At 43.4% G+C, this 17,457-nt stretch overlaps 1 protein-coding gene across 5 annotated transcripts in view; it reads right to left on the reverse strand.

The window, feature by feature from the left end:
• LOC117070996 (E3 ubiquitin-protein ligase HERC2-like) overlaps window positions 1–17,457 on the reverse strand; it is a 57,332-nt gene that overhangs the window by 23,664 nt on the left and 16,211 nt on the right. For all 5 annotated transcript variants that reach the window (XM_033190814.1, XM_033190813.1, XM_033190815.1 and 2 more), the window contains 8 exons: window positions 16,420–16,551; window positions 15,824–15,982; window positions 15,620–15,738; window positions 14,587–14,712; window positions 13,998–14,153; window positions 13,492–13,607; window positions 12,873–13,071; window positions 6,639–6,853 (listed from right to left, as the gene is read on the reverse strand). In XM_033190814.1, the coding sequence (XP_033046705.1) occupies window positions 6,639–6,853; window positions 12,873–13,071; window positions 13,492–13,607; window positions 13,998–14,153; window positions 14,587–14,712; window positions 15,620–15,738; window positions 15,824–15,982; window positions 16,420–16,551 (1,222 nt within the window). The remainder of the gene's footprint in view (window positions 1–6,638; window positions 6,854–12,872; window positions 13,072–13,491; window positions 13,608–13,997; window positions 14,154–14,586; window positions 14,713–15,619; window positions 15,739–15,823; window positions 15,983–16,419; window positions 16,552–17,457) is intronic.

Consider the following 17,457-nt stretch of genomic DNA (forward strand, 5'->3'; position numbering starts at 1 on the left):
TTGCCATAGGCTAACCAATTACTCAAAACCACTTGTTGAAAAGAGTGTATTTTCTCTAATGAATTGGCTCTGCACTCTTATAAACTGTGCACTAGAAATTGTGAGAAGTGCAGTTTCATTTTTCCACACTCGTCTTGTCAGTACTGCCTGCCAGTTTCTGGATTCTCTATTCTGCTCCATTGATGTATCTGCCTCTCTCTTGACGCCAGCACCAAACCACGTTGTTTACTGCAGCTGTAAAATGAGGCTAAGTCAGGTAGTGCAAGTCTTCCGACCTTCTCCCCGTTTTCAGAGTTGACTGGACTATTCTAGGCCATTTGCATCTCCATACGTTTTATGTTTGGCTTATCAATTTCTCTAGAAAGCTTGACTGAGAAGGTGTTGAATCTACAGATTTGAGGATAACCAGCAAATTAACAATACAGACTCTTCTGCTCCATGAACACAGCATGCCCCCTCATGACTTTAGGTCTGTTAAAAATTATCTGAGCAATACTTCGTAGTCTTCTGTCTACAGGTCATTCACATTTTTGGGTCAGATTTATCCCTTAGTTTTTCATTTCTGGGAAGAAGGTAAATGGTATTTTAAAATTTCACTTTCTGGTTACATATATGTATATGTATAGACATATAAGAAACTTTTATTTATTGATCTTCTATCCCTCAACACTGCTAGCCTCACTTATTAGTTCTAGTAACTTTTTGTAAACACCATCAAGTTCTCTGCATAAACAATGTTTTCTGCAAAAAAGACAGTTTTAATTCTCTTTTCAATCTAGATGCCTTTTATTTCTTTGCTGTACTGCACTTACTTAACCTGCTGTACAGTGTTGAAGAGAAGTGGTGAGAGCAGACATCCTTGCCTTGATCCTGAACTTGGGGAAAGCTTTCCATCTGCTGCCGTTAACTACAATCTAAGCTCTAGGTTAACAGAGATGCCCTTTATCAGGTAAAGGAAGAGATCTTTTACTCCTAGACTACTCAGAGTTTTTACAGAAACGAATGTTGGAGTTTGCCAAATTACTTTTTTCCTCCTCTTTATTAAGATGATCATATCGTTTCCTTTTTTACATTGACTGATTTTTCTAATGTTAAACCAAACTTGTGATTTCTGGCAAAAATATCTCACATGGCCACACTAGATATTACTTAATTCAATATTCTAAAACATTAAAAACTTTTACATCTACGTTCATGAAGGATATTGGTCTGTATTTTCCTAGGAATGGCTGAGTATGACTTTGATATGAGTAAAGCTATCCTCAAAAAAACGAGTTGAGAATTCCCTCTGCCAACGTTCTGAAAAAGTTTATGAAGAATTGTTATCTGTTGGCTACATGTCTGTTAGAAATCACCAGTCATCTGGTCCCAGACCTTTGTTTGCAGGAGATTCCATTTCTTAGACACATCGCTATTCTACTCAAGTCATCTATTTCTTCCTGAGTGAGCTGTGAAGAGTAGGTGTCCTTTAGGAACTTGTCCATTTCATCTAAAAAGTCAAATTTGTTAGCATTAAGTTGTACATTATGCTTAATTATTTTTTAATATCTGTATACCCTGGGGTGAGGAAAACGTCTCTATTCCTAATATTTCTAAAATTTGTAATCTCCTTTTTTCTTGATGAGTCTAGATAGAGATTTTAACAATTATATTGATCTTCTCAAAGAACTGGTTTTTGTTTCCTTTATCTCTATTGTGTTTCCGTTTTCTGTGTTATGGATTCTACTCTGCTCTTTCTTACTCCTTCTCTTTCCTGTGTTTACTTTGGATTGTATCTATCCTTATTGTTGTTTTCTAAGATGGATACTAAGGTCATAGTTCTGAGACCACCTTTCTTTTTTAAAATAGGCATTTCATGCAATAAATTTCCTTCTAAGTTCTGCTTTTGCTGGATCCCACACATTTTGGTACACTCTTTTCATTTTCATTCTTCAAAATTATTTGTAATTTACTTTCTGATTCATTCTTTGATCCATCAGTTATTTAGAAATGTTTTACTTTCAAAACACTGGAGGTTTTCCAGGGATCTGTTATTAATTTCTAATTTAATTTCCCTGTGGACAGAGAACATATTGTACATAACTTGAATCTTTCTGAGGTGTAAGATTTGTTTTATGGCCCAAATCATGATCTATATTGGTAGGTATTCCTCATGCACTTGAAAAGAATATAGTTTGTCCAGCAGAGTGTTCTAAAAAATGTCAGTTAGGTCAAGTTAGTTGAGACAGCTGTTCAAATCGTCGATCAATTTTTTTTATGTACTTGTTTCTATCAATTATTGAAGAAGGGGTATTCGAATCTCCAGTTACAACTGTGGATTTGTCTATTTCTCCATGCAGTTTTACTTTAATTTCATGTATCCGGAAGATCTATTCTGAAGGGTGCAAAGGTTTAAGATATTATGTCCTCTTGATGAACTATCCACTGCATCATCTGGATACTATTCTTTCTGTCCCTGTCAATATTGTTTGCTATGAATTCTACTTTGTATGACATTAACACAGGCATTCCAGCTTTCATTTGATGCACATTAGCATGGTATGCATCTCCCTGTCCTTTCACTTTTAGCCTATTTATGTGTCTGTATTTAAAGTGGGACCCCTGAAGGCAGCGTACGGTTTGATCTTACTCTTACATCCATTCTAACAACTTCTGACTTTTAACTGGGCTGTTTGAATCATTTACATTTGATGTGATTATTAACATATTTGGCAGCTGGGGTGCGGTGGCTCACACCTATAATTCCAGTGCTTTGGGAGACCAAGACAGGAGGACTGCTTGAGGCCAGGAGTTTGAGACCAGCCTCGGCAACACAGCAAGACATCACCTCTACAAAAAATAAAAATAAATTAGCTGGGCGTGGCAGCATGAACCTGTAGTCCTAGCTACTCAGGAGGCTGAGACGGGAGGATTGCTTGAGCCCAGGAATTCAAGGCTGCAGTGAGTCATGATCGTGCTGCACTCCAGCCTGGGTGACAAAAGGAGACCCCAGCTCTAAAAAAAATGTGTGTGCGTGGTAGGTTTAAATCTGTATCTTGCTTATTTATCTGTTCTTTGTTGCCATTTTCCTCTTGCTTTCTTTTGGATGAACTGATTATATTTTATGACTTCACTTCAACTTCTTTGTTGATTCATCAGATAAAAACTCCTGTGTTATTTCAGTGATTGCTTTGGGGGTGTGTAGACTATATCTCTAACTTATCACAGTCTACTCTGAAGTCCTATAACTGCAGCTGTGTAAGAACTCCCCAAGTCTACTTCCACTTCCTCCCCCAGGCTTTGTGTTACAATTAACTTCTGTGTAGGTTTTAAACACCTTAACTTATTTGTATTATGTGCTTGACATACTCAATTATCTCTTTCAAAGATCTGTATGGTAAGGAAAAATGTCATGACATTAACGTTTCTTCATTCCTTTGATAGATTCATGATTCCATCTGGTATAACCTTCCTTCTATTTAAAGAAATTCTTTTAAGGTTTTGGTTGTGCAGGTCTGTGGTTCTTTCAGTTTTTGTTTATGTAAACAACTCTATTTCAACTTCATTCTTGAAAAAATATTTCTGCTGAGCAAAAAAAAAAAAAATACGTTGGCAATAATTTTTACCTATAGAAAACCCACTGTCTTCTAGCTTGCATGATTCCTAAGAGACATCTGCAGCTAGGCTTATCTTTCTTCTTGTAACTTGTTTGGTCATCCCACCCTGGCCCCTCCTCACCCCAGCTGCTTTTAACACATTGTTCTCTTTATCTCTGGTCTTGATCCATTCACCTCAGTGCGCTTTTCTTCATGTTTCTTTTGCTTAGGGTTTTTTAAACATCTTGAATCAGTGGATTTTTCGTTTTCAACAAATTTGGAAATTTTTTAGCCATTATTTCTTCAAAACCCTGCATGTTCCCCTCCTTTGGCGGCTCTCATGATGCATATATTAGGACATCTGAGGTTGTCCTACAGCTCACCTCTCTGATGTTCTGTTCATTTGTACAGTCTTCTTTCTGTTTCACTCTGGATAGTTTCTTTCATTATGTCTTCAAGTTCACTGATCTTTTTTTCCTGCAATGTCTAATCTGCCATTAATCCCATCCAATGTATTTTTCATCTCTAGAACTTTGATTTGGGCATTTAAATATCTTCCAGGCTTTATCTAACACATTCAAGTTCTCTTCTAGCTTCCTGAAGATATGGCATATGGTTAAAATAACTATTTTAATAAAGTTCTTATCTAGTAATTCTACCACTGATACCATTTCTGAGTCAGTTTCAACTGATGACTTTTCTCCTCACGTAAGCTGTATTTTCCTGCTCCCCTGCATGGTTGGTAATTTTTTTATTGGATGCAGGAAATTGTGAAATTTACCTTACTGGGTGGTTCATGTTTGTATTCATAAAAATATTCTTGAGCTTTGATCTCTGTGATAAGTTACTTATAAGTAGTTTAATCCTTTCAGGTCTTGCTTTTAAGCTTTGTTGGTGGGATGATAGCAACAATTCGTCTGTGGCTAATTTTTCACCAATACTGGGTAACATCATTCTTAGTACTTTAATTGTTGCCCTGTAAACTGTGAGGTTTGGGGATCTAGCTCCGTCTCCCTGCCATGTGAGCTCTGGGGACTATTCTTTCTCATCCCTTTGAGCGGTCTGTTCCTCAACCTCACAGCTGTGAGTGCCGTATTAGGCTCTGCAGGTCTCCACAGTCCCTTCTGTGCAGCTCTCTCCACTCTGGTACTCTGCAGACTCTGTATGTCTTGGCCTCCCTGGACTTTCAGTTCTATCTCCTCTATACTAAGGGAGTCTGCCAGAATCTGCCTGGTGTGCTCTTTCCTGTGTCACAGCCTGGAAACTTTCTACAGGAAGTGCATTGGACAATTTTTAGAACTTGCCTTGTTTTTTATTTTTCATTTAAAAAACATTTTAATTTTTACTTTGTGTGGGTACATAGATGTATATATTTGCAGGGTATATGAAATATTTTGATTCAGGCATACAGTGTGTAATAATCATATCAGGGTAAATGGGTTATCCATCACCTCAAGCATTTATCCTTTCCTGTGTCACAAACAATCCAATTATAATTTAGTTACTTTAAAACATACAACAAGTTATTGTTGCCCATAGTCACCTGTTGTGGTATCATACTTGATCTTATTCATTCTATCTAACTATATTTTTGTACCATTAACCATCATCCCTGAGAACTCTCCTTCTTTCCCATGATTCAGGGAACACTGTATTTTGTTGCCTGATATTCAATGTTTTGGGACTGTTTTTTTTTTTTTTTTTTTTTGAGACGGAGTCTTGCTCTGTCGCCCAGGTGGGAGTGCAGTGGCCGGATCTCAGCTCATTGCAAGCTCTGCCTCCCGGGTTTATGCCATTCTCCTGCCTCAGCCTCCCGAGTAGCTGGGACTACAGGCACCCGCCACCTCGCCCGGCTAGTTTTTTGTATTTTTTAGTAGAGACGGGGTTTCACCGTGTTAGCCAGGATGGTCTCGATCTCCTGACCTCGTGATCCACCCGTCTCGGCCTCCCAAACTGCTGGGATTACAGACTTGAGCCACCGCGCCCGGCCTATTTTATTTTTTAAGACAGGATCTCACTCTGTTACCCAGGCTGCAATGCAGTGGCACAATCTCAGCTCACTGTACCCTCCACCTCCCGAGTAGCTGGGATTATAGGTGTGCGCCATACATTTGGCTAATTTTTTTTCTATTTTTCGTAGAAATGGGGTTTTGTCATGTTGCCTAGGCTGGTCTTGAACTCCTGAGTTCAAGCAACCTGCCCACCTCAGCTTCCCAAAGTGCTGGGATAACAGGCGTGAGCCACCACACTGGACCAGTTTAATATATTTTATATGGTATTTTAGTTATTCCTAGGATAGGAAGGCCCCTGTTACTGCAATCTGTTTGGTAGTTCTCATTAATTTTTTAAAACTTGTGAGTTTGGTTTGTTTGTTTAAAAAATGGTGTCAGGGCTGGGCGCGGTGGCTCAAGTCTGTAATCCCAGCACTTTGGGAGGCCGAGGCGGGCAGATCACAAGGTCAGGAGATCGAGACCATCCTGGCTAACACGGTGAAACCCCGTCTCTACTAAAAAATACAAAAAACTAGCCGGGCAAGGTGGCGGGTGCCTGTAGTCCCAGCTACTCGGGAGGCTGAGGCAGGAGAATGGCGTGAACCCGGGAGGCAGAGCTTGCAGTGAGCTGAGATCTGGCCAGTGCACTCCAGCTTGGGTGACAGAGCGAGACTCCGTCTCAAAAAAAAAAAAAAAAAAATGGTGTCAGTTCTGTGTTCTTTCTTCCTCACCCCTGCCATTTTCTCTGTATGTGCAGTTCTAGTACCATGCATGTTATACAAAATGCCAGATGTGATTCAGTGGATGATTTAAGGGAGAAGGACAAAAAAACGCTGACTTAGGACTTGTCAAAAACTCAGAATTGACTTTTCCTCTCCACAGAGGAGTCATATGGGTAAGCCTTCATACTGGAACGTAACACTATTTCTGCCAATGAGTCATTCACATTATTTAGTTTGAGCAGATTGCTGTAAATGTTACCTTGGAAAACAAAGAGCCAATAAATTGCAGCAGCATCAAGACAAACAAACAAAGACAAATAGAAGGTTGAAATAATGTCTTCACATCATACCTTCTGTTGCTATGCCCCAGCTTCCCATCTTCTGCCTCACCCCAAGAGTAAACTTCTCCTTCTGAAGACAGGGCAAGGCAGTGCTTTCCTCCTGAGTTCACAGCTACTTTCTTAATAAAAACATGCTGAATGGATTCAAGCAATGTTGGGGTAGACACCGACTCTGTCCCTCCAATGCCTAGTCTGCCACCTGCACCATACCCAGTGGCATACAGCTAAGGGAAGAAAAAGCAACATCAGTTTCCAATCTCAAATCCCCCAAATTTAGTAATTCATAAATCCATGCTTTAGACATTTTTATCACATAGAAATAAAATTTAAAGTTAAAAATCTCAGGAATGTAAGTTTATGAGTTTATACATGCTCTACCAAAGTTCTAGAAATGAAATAAAAACATGACTATTAGAAATTCCAAATTCAGAAAACATATTGTGAAAATAAGGTCTTCTCCCTGGAAGCTCTTCCATTTTTGTGTAGAATACCAACTACAATTAACACCAAGAAAAGCAAAAAACAATTTAACTATCTACTATACGCAAATCTCTGACAATAACAGCCACAAAAACATATCCATAAAAGAACACAAACACATTTTAATATTTCAGCAGGGTGGCTGGGCGTGGTGGCTCAAGCCTGTAATCCCAGCACTTTGGGAGGCTGAGACGGGCGGATCATTGAGGTCAGGAGATTGAGACCATCCTAACACGGTAAAACCCCGTCTCTACTAAAAATAAAATTAAAAAAACTAGCCAGGCGAGGTGGTGGGCACCTATAGTCCCAGCTACTTGGGAGGCTGAGGCAGGAGAATGGCGTAAACCCGGGAGGCGGAGCTTGCAGTGAGCTGAGATCCGGCCACTGCACTCCAGCCTGGGCGACAGAGAGAGACTCCATCTCAAAAAAAAAAAAAAAAAATTCAGCAGGGCAGCATATAATCCACACGGGAAAAAAACGCCTTTTCTTTTTTTTTAAATCTAAGTGGGAATGTTTTAGGACACAAAACATCTATGATTAATTTTTAAAAAACATGATTAATGTAAAAACACACACACATGCAATCAGACTGCCATTTTCCAAATGAAGGCAAACATCCCTCCTGATAAAAACTTAAATGCTGTTCCACGCTGTTTCAGATATCTTTCCAACGTGCTGCTGCACTGACATAATAGTAAGGAAGCCACAAGGGCCAACACAGGAAGTGAAACCCAAACTCAGGTGGATAAACAACCTCCGCCCCCAAAGCCAGCTTCGGTGGAGAGGATGTAAGGCTCTCAGGTGCACGGTAATGCGGCACGCCTCCAAGGACTTCCTGCAGAAAGTGGGGCTCCAAAGGGTTGCCCCTCAGTGACTGTGAATAAGAAACAAGAACAACAGAGAAAGCTGCCCTTCTCAGCCTCAGCTCTGACAGGCAGACAGAGGCTTGCCCCTGAGAATTCATAACTACTGGCAAATTATGGCCCATAGACCAAATGAGGCCCATCATTTCTTTCTGTAAATGAAGTTTTACTGGAACACAGCCACACCCACTCATTTATAATATGTCCAGGGCTGCTTTTGAAGTTGCAACAGAGACCACATGACCCAAAGCTGAAAATACTATTGTACCCTTTACAGAAAGTGCTTACCAACCCCTACCCTAGAAAAAGGACAAAATAAAGATATTTTGAAACAATCAGAATTAACCAACAAAAGACTTTCACTGAAGTAAACTGAAAAAGATATAAAGGAGAAGAAAATGATTTTGTAAGATCTGAGACGTAACAAATGATGGTAAGAAATGACAGTAAGCAAAGATGTGCAACATTTGGCTACCTCTAAAAAAACTATGGTCCATATAAATCAACCAAAACAACAACAATAATGTCTATGGCAGAGGGAATAGGTTAGAACCCAAACACTGGGTAACAAGGGGTCACTGATTGGGAGGAGGGGAAATACTAATTAACTTTAGGTTTTTAACTACATATGTTAAAATAACCAGAGAAGCAACGAAAACAAACAGAATTCTCCTGAGAACTGACAAAGAGGAACTATATTTCAAACCTTTTTGTGAGGCTAGACCACGTCGACACCTGTGCTAGCAGTCTGCCTCTGACACGGTTCACAGTGATCCCTGCTTCCAAATATGCGCGCTCCTGTGTACAGGCACACCCCATTTGACTATGCCTCGCTTTACTGTACCTCCAGATACTACTGTTTACAAACCGAAGGTCTGTGGCAACCCTACACTGATCAAGTCTCTTGGCGCCATTCTTCCACCAGCACATGCTGACTTACTGTCTCTATGTTACGTTTTGAAAATTCTTGCAATATTTTAAGCTTTTTCATTATTATTTTATCTGTTATGATGATCTGTGATCACTAATGTTTGATGTTACTGTTGTACTTGTTTTGAGGCATTACAAACCACACCCATAGAAGACGGTGAACTTAAACGGTGAATGTTGTATATGTTCTGACTGCTCCGCCAACAGCTGTTCTCCCACCTCCCCTCTCCTCAGACCTCCCCTCTCCTCAGACCTCTCTATTGTGTCCCAGAGACCCAACTTATATAGAAATTAGGCCACTTAATAACCCTACAGTGGCCTCTAAGAGTTCAAGTGAAAGGAAGAGTTGCGTATTTCTCATTTAAGTCAAAAGCCAGAAATGATTAAGATTAGTGAGGAAGGCACGTTGAAAGCCAAGACAGGCTGTAAGCTGGGCCTCTCGCGCCAGTTACCCAAGAAGAAGTTCTTGAAGCACAATTAACACACAAATGATTAGAATGCAAAACAGTCTTATTGCAGATACAGAGAATGTTTGGCATAGACAGAAGATCAAAACAGACACAATATTCCCTTAAGCCAAAGCCTAATCCAGCCTAACTCTCTTCAATTCCACGAAGGCTAAGAGAGGTGAGACGGCTGCAGAAAGAAAGTCTGAAGGTAGCAGAGATTGGTTCCTAAGTTTAATGAAAGACGTCATCTCCATAACATAAAAGTGCAAGGTAAAGCAGCAAGTGCTGATGTAGAAGCTGCAGCACGTTACCCAGAATATCTAGCCAAGATCAGTGATGAAGGTGGCTACACTAAATAACAAGCTTTCAGCGTAGATGGAACCGTCTATCGGAAGAAGACACCATCTAGGACGTTCATAGCTACAGAGAAGTCAATGTTTGCCTTCAAAGCTTCAAATCTTTTGTTAGGGGCTAATGCAGCTGGTGACTGTATTAGCTGAATTTGTTGAAGTCAATGCTCATTGACCATTCTGAAAATCTTAGGGCCCTTAAGAATTATGCTAACTCCGCTCTGACTGTGCCCCAGAAACAGAACAAAACCTGGAGTCAGCACACTTGTTTACAGCAAGGTTCACTGCATACTTTAGACCCACTATTGAGGCCTACTGCTCAGAAAAAAAGATTTCTTTCAAAATATTACTGCTCATTGACAATGTACCTGGTCACCCAAGAGCTCCGACGAACATGTACAAAGAGATTAAAGTTGTTTGCATGCCTGCTACCACATCATCTTTTCTGCAGCCACATGGATCAAGGAGTAATTTCAACTTTCAAACCTTGTTATTTAAGAAATACATTTCATAAGGCTATAGCTGCTATAGACAGTGATTCCTCTAATGGATGTGGACAAACCAAATTGAAAACCTTCTGGAAAGCCATCACCACTATAAATGCCAGTACGAACATTTGTGATCACCGGAGGGGGTGAAAATATCAGCATTAACAGGGATTTGGAAGAAGTGGATTCCAACCCTCATGGATGATCTTGAGGGGTTCAAGACAAGTGGAGTAAGTGACCTCAGATGTGGTGGAAACAGCCAGAGAATTAGAATTAGAAGTGGAGTCTGAAGATGTGACTTTAAATAGACTATAGTATACACATACTTTTAAATCCACTAGGAAACCAAGAAATTTGTGTGACTTGCTTTGTGAAGACACTTGCTTTATTGTGTTGGTTTAGAAACAAGCCTGCATACCTCCAAGTATGCCTACAGCTCCCTCTCCCTGAGTGTGAGCTGGACTTAATGACCTGCTTCTGATGTACACAACAGGGCAATAATGATGGAGTGTCACCTCTGTGATTCAGTTACACAGGACTGTGGCTCTGTCTCGCTCCACTCTCTCTTGCTGGTGCTCCCTCCTGCGCCTCCCTTGCCCTTGCTGACAGAGTCAGCTGCCACGCTGTGATACCCTCTATGGACACGTGGCAACGGACTGAGTGAGGGGAGCCAACAGCTCATGAGGGCCTGAGGCCTCAGCCCAAAGGTCCACAAGGGACTGAATCCTTGCTCGGACTCAGACAGCCTCAAGACGATTGCAGCCTGCTGAGATTCTGAGCTGGAGGATGGAGCTATGCTGCCTCCAGAGTCCTGACCCAGAGAAACTATGCAATGATATATGTGTGTGAGACAGAACATTACATGAGAGTATCTCACTCATGAATAGGATCTCTCAAAAATCTAAACAAAACAATCACAAACACAAGCCAGATACAGATCCTGACCAAACTGGATTTATCCAAAGAATGCAAGTTTCTTTAATATGAGAAAACCAATTAATCCAACTGATTATACTAATCCATTAGAAAAAACATCGGCCAGGAGCGGTGGTTCATGCCTGTAATCCCAGCACTTTGGGAGGCCGAGGTGGGCAGATCACAAGGTCAGGAGTTCAAGACCAGCCTAGCCAACATGGTGAAACCCCGTCTCTACTAAAAATACAAAAAAAAAAAAGTTAGCCAGGCGTGCTGGTAGGCGCCTGTTGTCCCGGCTACTTGGGAGGCTGAGGTAGGAGAATTGCTTGAACCCAGGAGGCGGAGGTTGCAGTGAGTTGAGACTGTGCCACTGCACTCCAGCCTGGGCAAGAGAGTGAGATTCTGTCTCCAAAAAAAAAAAAAAAGAGAAGAAAACATCTATGAAAGAACATTTCAAAACATATACAAAGTGTGTTGAACAGAAATCAGTGTCCAGTGATGAATAGAAACAGAAGGAAACATGCCTATTCTGATGAAGGGCTTCTACTCAAACCCCACTGGAAGCCTGGGAACACTCCACGTGCGCCCGCTCCAGTCTGGATCAAGGCAGGAGCCTCCGCCCACTCCTACCCAGCATCACACCGCAACCCCAGCCCGCACCATGAGCTCCCTTTCTCCCATACAAACGGGAAAAACAAATGAGAGGTACTCTAGAAAGAAAGGGACAGAATTCACTTAGAGACTGTGGCACTCTATAAAGAAGATACGAGAAATCTTCAGATACACTAGAATGGAGAGAGTCAAGTAGGTCACCAAACATAAAGTCAATATATAAACATCCAATATTTCCATATATCAGTGGCAATCTTTTTTTTGGGGGGGGGGGCGGCGGACGGAGTCTCGCTCTGTCGCCAAGGCTAGAGTACAGTGGCATGATCTCAGCTCACTGCAACCTCTGCCTCCCATGTTCGAGTGATTCTCCTGCCTCAGCCTCCCGAGTAGCTGGGATTACAGGCACGTGTCACGGAGCCGGGCTTATTTTTGTATTTTTAGTAGAGATGGGGTTTCCTCATGTTATCCAGGCTGGTCTCGAACTCCTGACATCAGGTGATCCACCTGCCTTGGGCTCCCAAAGTGCTGGGATTACAGGCGTGAGCCACTGCACCAGGCCAGCAGCAATAAATTTTTTAAAAGATAGTATTTACAATAGCAAACAAGAAATACATCTAATGAGTGATACGCAAACAAAAATTGTAATACTTTTGTATACATGACATATTTTCAAAACTAAAAAAAAAACTGGCCAGGTGTGGTGGCTCTCATGTCTGTAATCCCAGCACTTTGGGAGGCCAAGGCGGGCGGATCATCTGAGGTCAGGAGTTCGAGACCAGCCTGGTAACATGGTGAAATCCTGTCTCTACTAAAAATACAAAAGTTAGCCAGGAGTGGTGGCGGGCGCCTGTAATCCCAGCTACTCGGGAGGCTGAGGCAGGAGAATTGCTTGAACCCGGGAGGCAGAGGTTGCAGTGAGACAAGACCGTATCATTGCACTCCAGCCTAGGCAACAAGAGCAAAACTCTGTCTCAAAAAAAATTTTTTTTTAATTTAAAGATTATACAAAAATATCTTAGAACTCTAGCTGCTTCCTGCATACCACAGTACCATCAATCCTGAGTACGGATCCTTGCATGTGCTAAGAACCACACACACCTTTAGCCACAACTGTCTCAGGCTCAATGACCCTGTGACACAGAAAAAGCGCCCTTACCTTCCCATCAGCCGTCACAGCAAAGAGGGTCTGCTCCCCTCCGATTAACTGCACGGGTCTGAGAGTTGCGAGGGCTTCACAGGGAGTGGGAACTTTGACTTTTGCACCTTCAATGCCCCCGAGCTGGCCCCTATGATTATGTCCCCATCCATAAATTGTTCCACTGCCACCAGCAGAGAGAGTCCAGTCATCTGGTCGCCTACAACAAACATCAAGTGAGCATTTGCCATGGGAAAGAACAACGCACACGGCCTCTCGCGCTCTTGATCGACATTACTGTTTGTTTCTAATAGAATAACCTGTTCAGGCCGGGCGCGGTGGCTCAAGCCTGTAATCCCAGCACTTTGAGAGGCCGAGACGGGGGATCACGAGGTCAGGAGATCAAGACCATCCTGGCTAACATGGTGAAACCCCGTCTCTACTAAAAAATACAAAAAAACTAGCTGGGCGAGGTGGCGAGTGCCTGTAGTCCCAGCTACTCGGGAAGCTGAGGCAGGAAAATGGCATGAACCCAGGGGGGCGAAGCTTGCAGTGAGCTGAGATCCGGCCACTGCACTTCAGCCTGGGCGACAGAGCAAGACTCTGTCTCAAAAAAAAAAAAAAAAAAAAAAAGAATAACCTGTTCATCCACTGCACAAGCTGCTCATCTTGCTCTCTCTTAAAAACGTCGTGGCTCTCATGCAGAACATCCATGTTTTCGCTGTCTGCCATTAATTCACGAATTTTCTTAGCCACCTAAACAAAATTATTATGATGTTACAAATCAAACACTCATCTCAACAAAATAGGTAAATACTAAGGAAAGACAGAAAGAATCCCTGCCTGAAAATCTGAGGGAAGAGCAACACTGCAATGTTACGGCTCATGGGCAAAGCCAATAATGACTGCATCAAGTCTAACATATTAATAATGTCTAGACAGTATCAATCTATCTGTATTTTACTAAAAATAAACTTTAACTGAAATTCACAGTGACAGTTCACTCACTTACACCTATGTGTTATTTTCCTTGACATTCCTTGGCAAGCGAAATTTTTCTGTGTCTCATAATATTGGCATCTTTTTACACTATAGCCAAAGAATGTTTTCACATCCCAAAAGTGATTCCAAAATATCATGCAATACCTCATCAAGAAACAGACGGGGCAACGGTGTTCTTTTGTCAAGGGCCACAGCAACGCGGGAGGCCATGCAGTACCTCCGGAACCACGCCCACTTGTGTGTCTCGGCACAGCAAGGGAGAGTGTCCAGCTCCAGGTCACAAGCAAGAGCTACCAGTACCTGCAGGCATCGAAAATGACAAACACAGGGACACTCAGAAATGCAGTGAACAGGCCAAGGTTTCTGTGACTCCTTCCGCAGGACCTCCTATTCCAGGATGACTGCCATGGGCACAGCAAGGATACGGCCACCATCAGTGATGTGGAGATAGATCTCTGACCGTTCCTAGCCACCTGCCATAGAACAACTCTTGTTGCCTGCCATTAAGTGACAAGAACACCTGTGCATCTCAAGGCATGCTAACGGTGACAGGCTTATGGTTTAAGGGTTTAGATAACACGATCATTTCTTGAGATTTTTTTCATATTTGACTTCAGCCATACCTACAGCTGCTCTCAGAGGCCTAAAGCACACACACTGCACATGACAGCTCTCAGCGGCTCTTTCAGGCAAACAGCTCTACTGTCACTTTAAAAAATAAGTCAAACGTTACCTTAAAGAATGGGCTGTGGAGCAGCTGTTTGCCACCCCTCACAATAGGATCTTCATATTCAAACTGCCTCTGCAAAGCTTCTGGAAGACCTTTCACCAAAGCAGCAAGAGCACTACCTGTAAAACTCTAAGAAACAACAGAACAGTATTCCATCACAGGAATCCAGGCTGCAGGGGAGGGTGACCATTTGTTTCTATGGTCAAAAGTTTTATTATGTTGGTACTATTTCTTCTAAAAAAAAAAAAAGCTTATCGAAATTCTCAAGTAGGAAAAAAGCTAAAAGAACATAAACACTAAAATAAAAAAGAGGAGTTTGAAGACTCATCTCAGAATGTTTGTTTACATTGATTTCAGTACATCCGCTTCCAGAGAAACAGTCCCTCTCTGGCCACAAATGCTGCCTTGTCTCCTCCCATGGGTAGGATCAAAAGGGACTACTTCAGTCAGCAAAACACAGGGGAGGCCGTCAGTTAGCCTCATTGTAAAGTCCAATCAACACAATCCTGTGTTCACAGCTGTCCACAGATTTTCACAAAATCACAGTCCAACCTGAACTCAGTATACACTGCAACTGCGCAAAGTCTGGATGAGACCAAGGCCTCCTTATTCTTTTTCTTTTTTTTTTGAGATGGAATCTTGCTCTGTCACCCAGGCTGGAGTGCAGTGGCACCACCTCGGCTCACTCCAACCTCCACCTCCTGGGTTCACGCCATTCTCTTGCCTCAGCCTCCCGAGTAGCTGGGACTATAGGCGCCCACCACTACGCCCGGCTAATTTTTTGTGTTTTTAGTAGAGACAGGTTTTCACCGTGTTAGCCAGGATGGTCTCAATCTCGTGACCTCGTGATCCTCCCGCCTCGGCCTCCCAAAGTGCTGGGATTACAGGCGTGAGCCACTGCGCCCGTCCCAAGGCCTCCTTTTTCTTATGTGAAATTCCCCAACTCTTCTCAATGATTTAGAGGTTTAGACTACGAAAGCAACATTTTATTCCCCAAGGGTCACAAATCTAGAAATTGTACTAGAATGCTCCATACCAAAGCTCTTGTTTCCCCATCATTTTCTCCAAGCAGCCTATTTATGTTAATTGACTGCCCAAATTCAGTTGTAAGCAGCTTCCTCAACCTCTGAAGGGCCCACATTCTGTGACTGGCGGCTGAAATGAGCAAAGAGAAAGTATCAGAAGTCTGACCGTTTCTTCCAAGAAGGAAAACAGGTGTAACTATAACGGTGCCATTTACCTAGGGCACTCAGCTGTGCACACGCCGCCAGCGAGGCCGCAAGGCGAGGGACGATGCTTCTGTTGGAGGCAAGGTTGAGTCGGAAGTCTAACAGACACGTCACCAAGTCCATGGATGGGCAGGAGAGGACGCAGCGGTCCGAGAGGAGTTCCTTAGGGCCTGTGAATGAGCACTGTGAACATGCCCGTGTTTCACAAGCTGGGGACCACCCCATAAGAAGCCAACGAACAAGGGCGGCTCCACCCAGCCCCACCCACCAGAAGGCAACAGCTGGTGTGCCCACGCGTGCCGCTGCGAGTCGGTGAGCCTCGCTCTTCACACTCACTCTTCCACTATAAACCAAAAGCCTTGAGAACTGCACCAGCAACAACTCCTTCCACACCAGGTGAGGAGGAGTGTCAGCCTGACAGCTGGACAGCTGGGATAGTTCTCTGTGTTCTGTTCCACGCCTCAGTGGGGCCTGTGGGAGCACTCACTCCAACACAGCAGAAGGCAGGCCATCAGGCACTACGTGGAAATGTGCACGTGTCCGTGTTGCTCCAAAAACAATCCACAGCCAGTCATCTAACCGTGGTGGCCAGAAGCCCCTCCCTTACCAGCAGCTGGCATGATGGGATAGACGGTGAAGCGCCAGCCCCAGCCATTCACAGACCCATCGCTGATGAACTTCCACTTCAACTCATCCCCCGGGATGCGCAGCTCGCTGGACCAGTCGGACCACTCTCGGCCTGGAGGAGGAAAGCACACCCCGGAGTTAGCTTCACCCCACCATTCAATCAACACAAACCTTAGACACAAAGCAGAAGGATTTCCGCCACGTGTGAAGAGCTAGTTCCTCCAGTCCACGCTCTCCCAAGCTGAAGTGCACAGGGACACATCACTCTTGGGATTCACATTTTAATACATACATATTCTTCAGCAAACACTCATTCAGCCCCTGTACCAGGTACCCAGCAAACTGAGGGCAGGCGGGAGGCACTGCCCTGGCAGAAGCCACCACCCAGTGGGGAAATGACCCCACACAGCCAGGATACAGTGAGTGGCCTCCGGGTCTCCAGCACACTCCAGGCCAGGGGCCATGGGGATGTTCCCCGGGAAAGCTCTGATACAACCAGGTGGCCAGGCAGCAGAAGGAAGAACCCTAGCTGTCCCAACAAAGGGCCCACGTGTGTGGTTCAGCACGGCCCAGAGGAGGCCGCCCTCGAGGGAGCAGAGGGCCTGGCTGCTGTGGACAGGAGCGGTGGTGCATTACAGCATCTCAGAAGGCCAAGAGAACCCCGCTAGATTTCTGCTTCAGAAGGCCCATCTGGCAGCAGCTCAGGGATGGCCCATAAGGACTTTCTGCTGGATGCAGAAAAACTGTCATATCCAACACTACTGAGAACTACACTGGCAGACATCTATCAAAGCACCAGAAAAACACACGCCCACCGAGACCAGACCACTTCATGCAAAGCTTTACCTAACTAAGTAATGCTGTGTGAATAAAGCTTTCCTGGGACACAGCCATGCCCATTCACTGGCATCCAGTCTGCATGTTGTTATGACAGAGGCTGCATTACCTGGCCCTTTACAGGAAATACTTGAGATGAAGGATAAAGAGGTCTTAAAAGGTGCAAACACACTCCTGCACT

The sequence above is a fragment of the Trachypithecus francoisi genome, unplaced genomic scaffold, assembly GCF_009764315.1.
Source record: "Trachypithecus francoisi isolate TF-2019V2 unplaced genomic scaffold, Tfra_2.0 Lachesis_group3, whole genome shotgun sequence".
NCBI lineage: Eukaryota > Metazoa > Chordata > Mammalia > Primates > Cercopithecidae > Trachypithecus > Trachypithecus francoisi.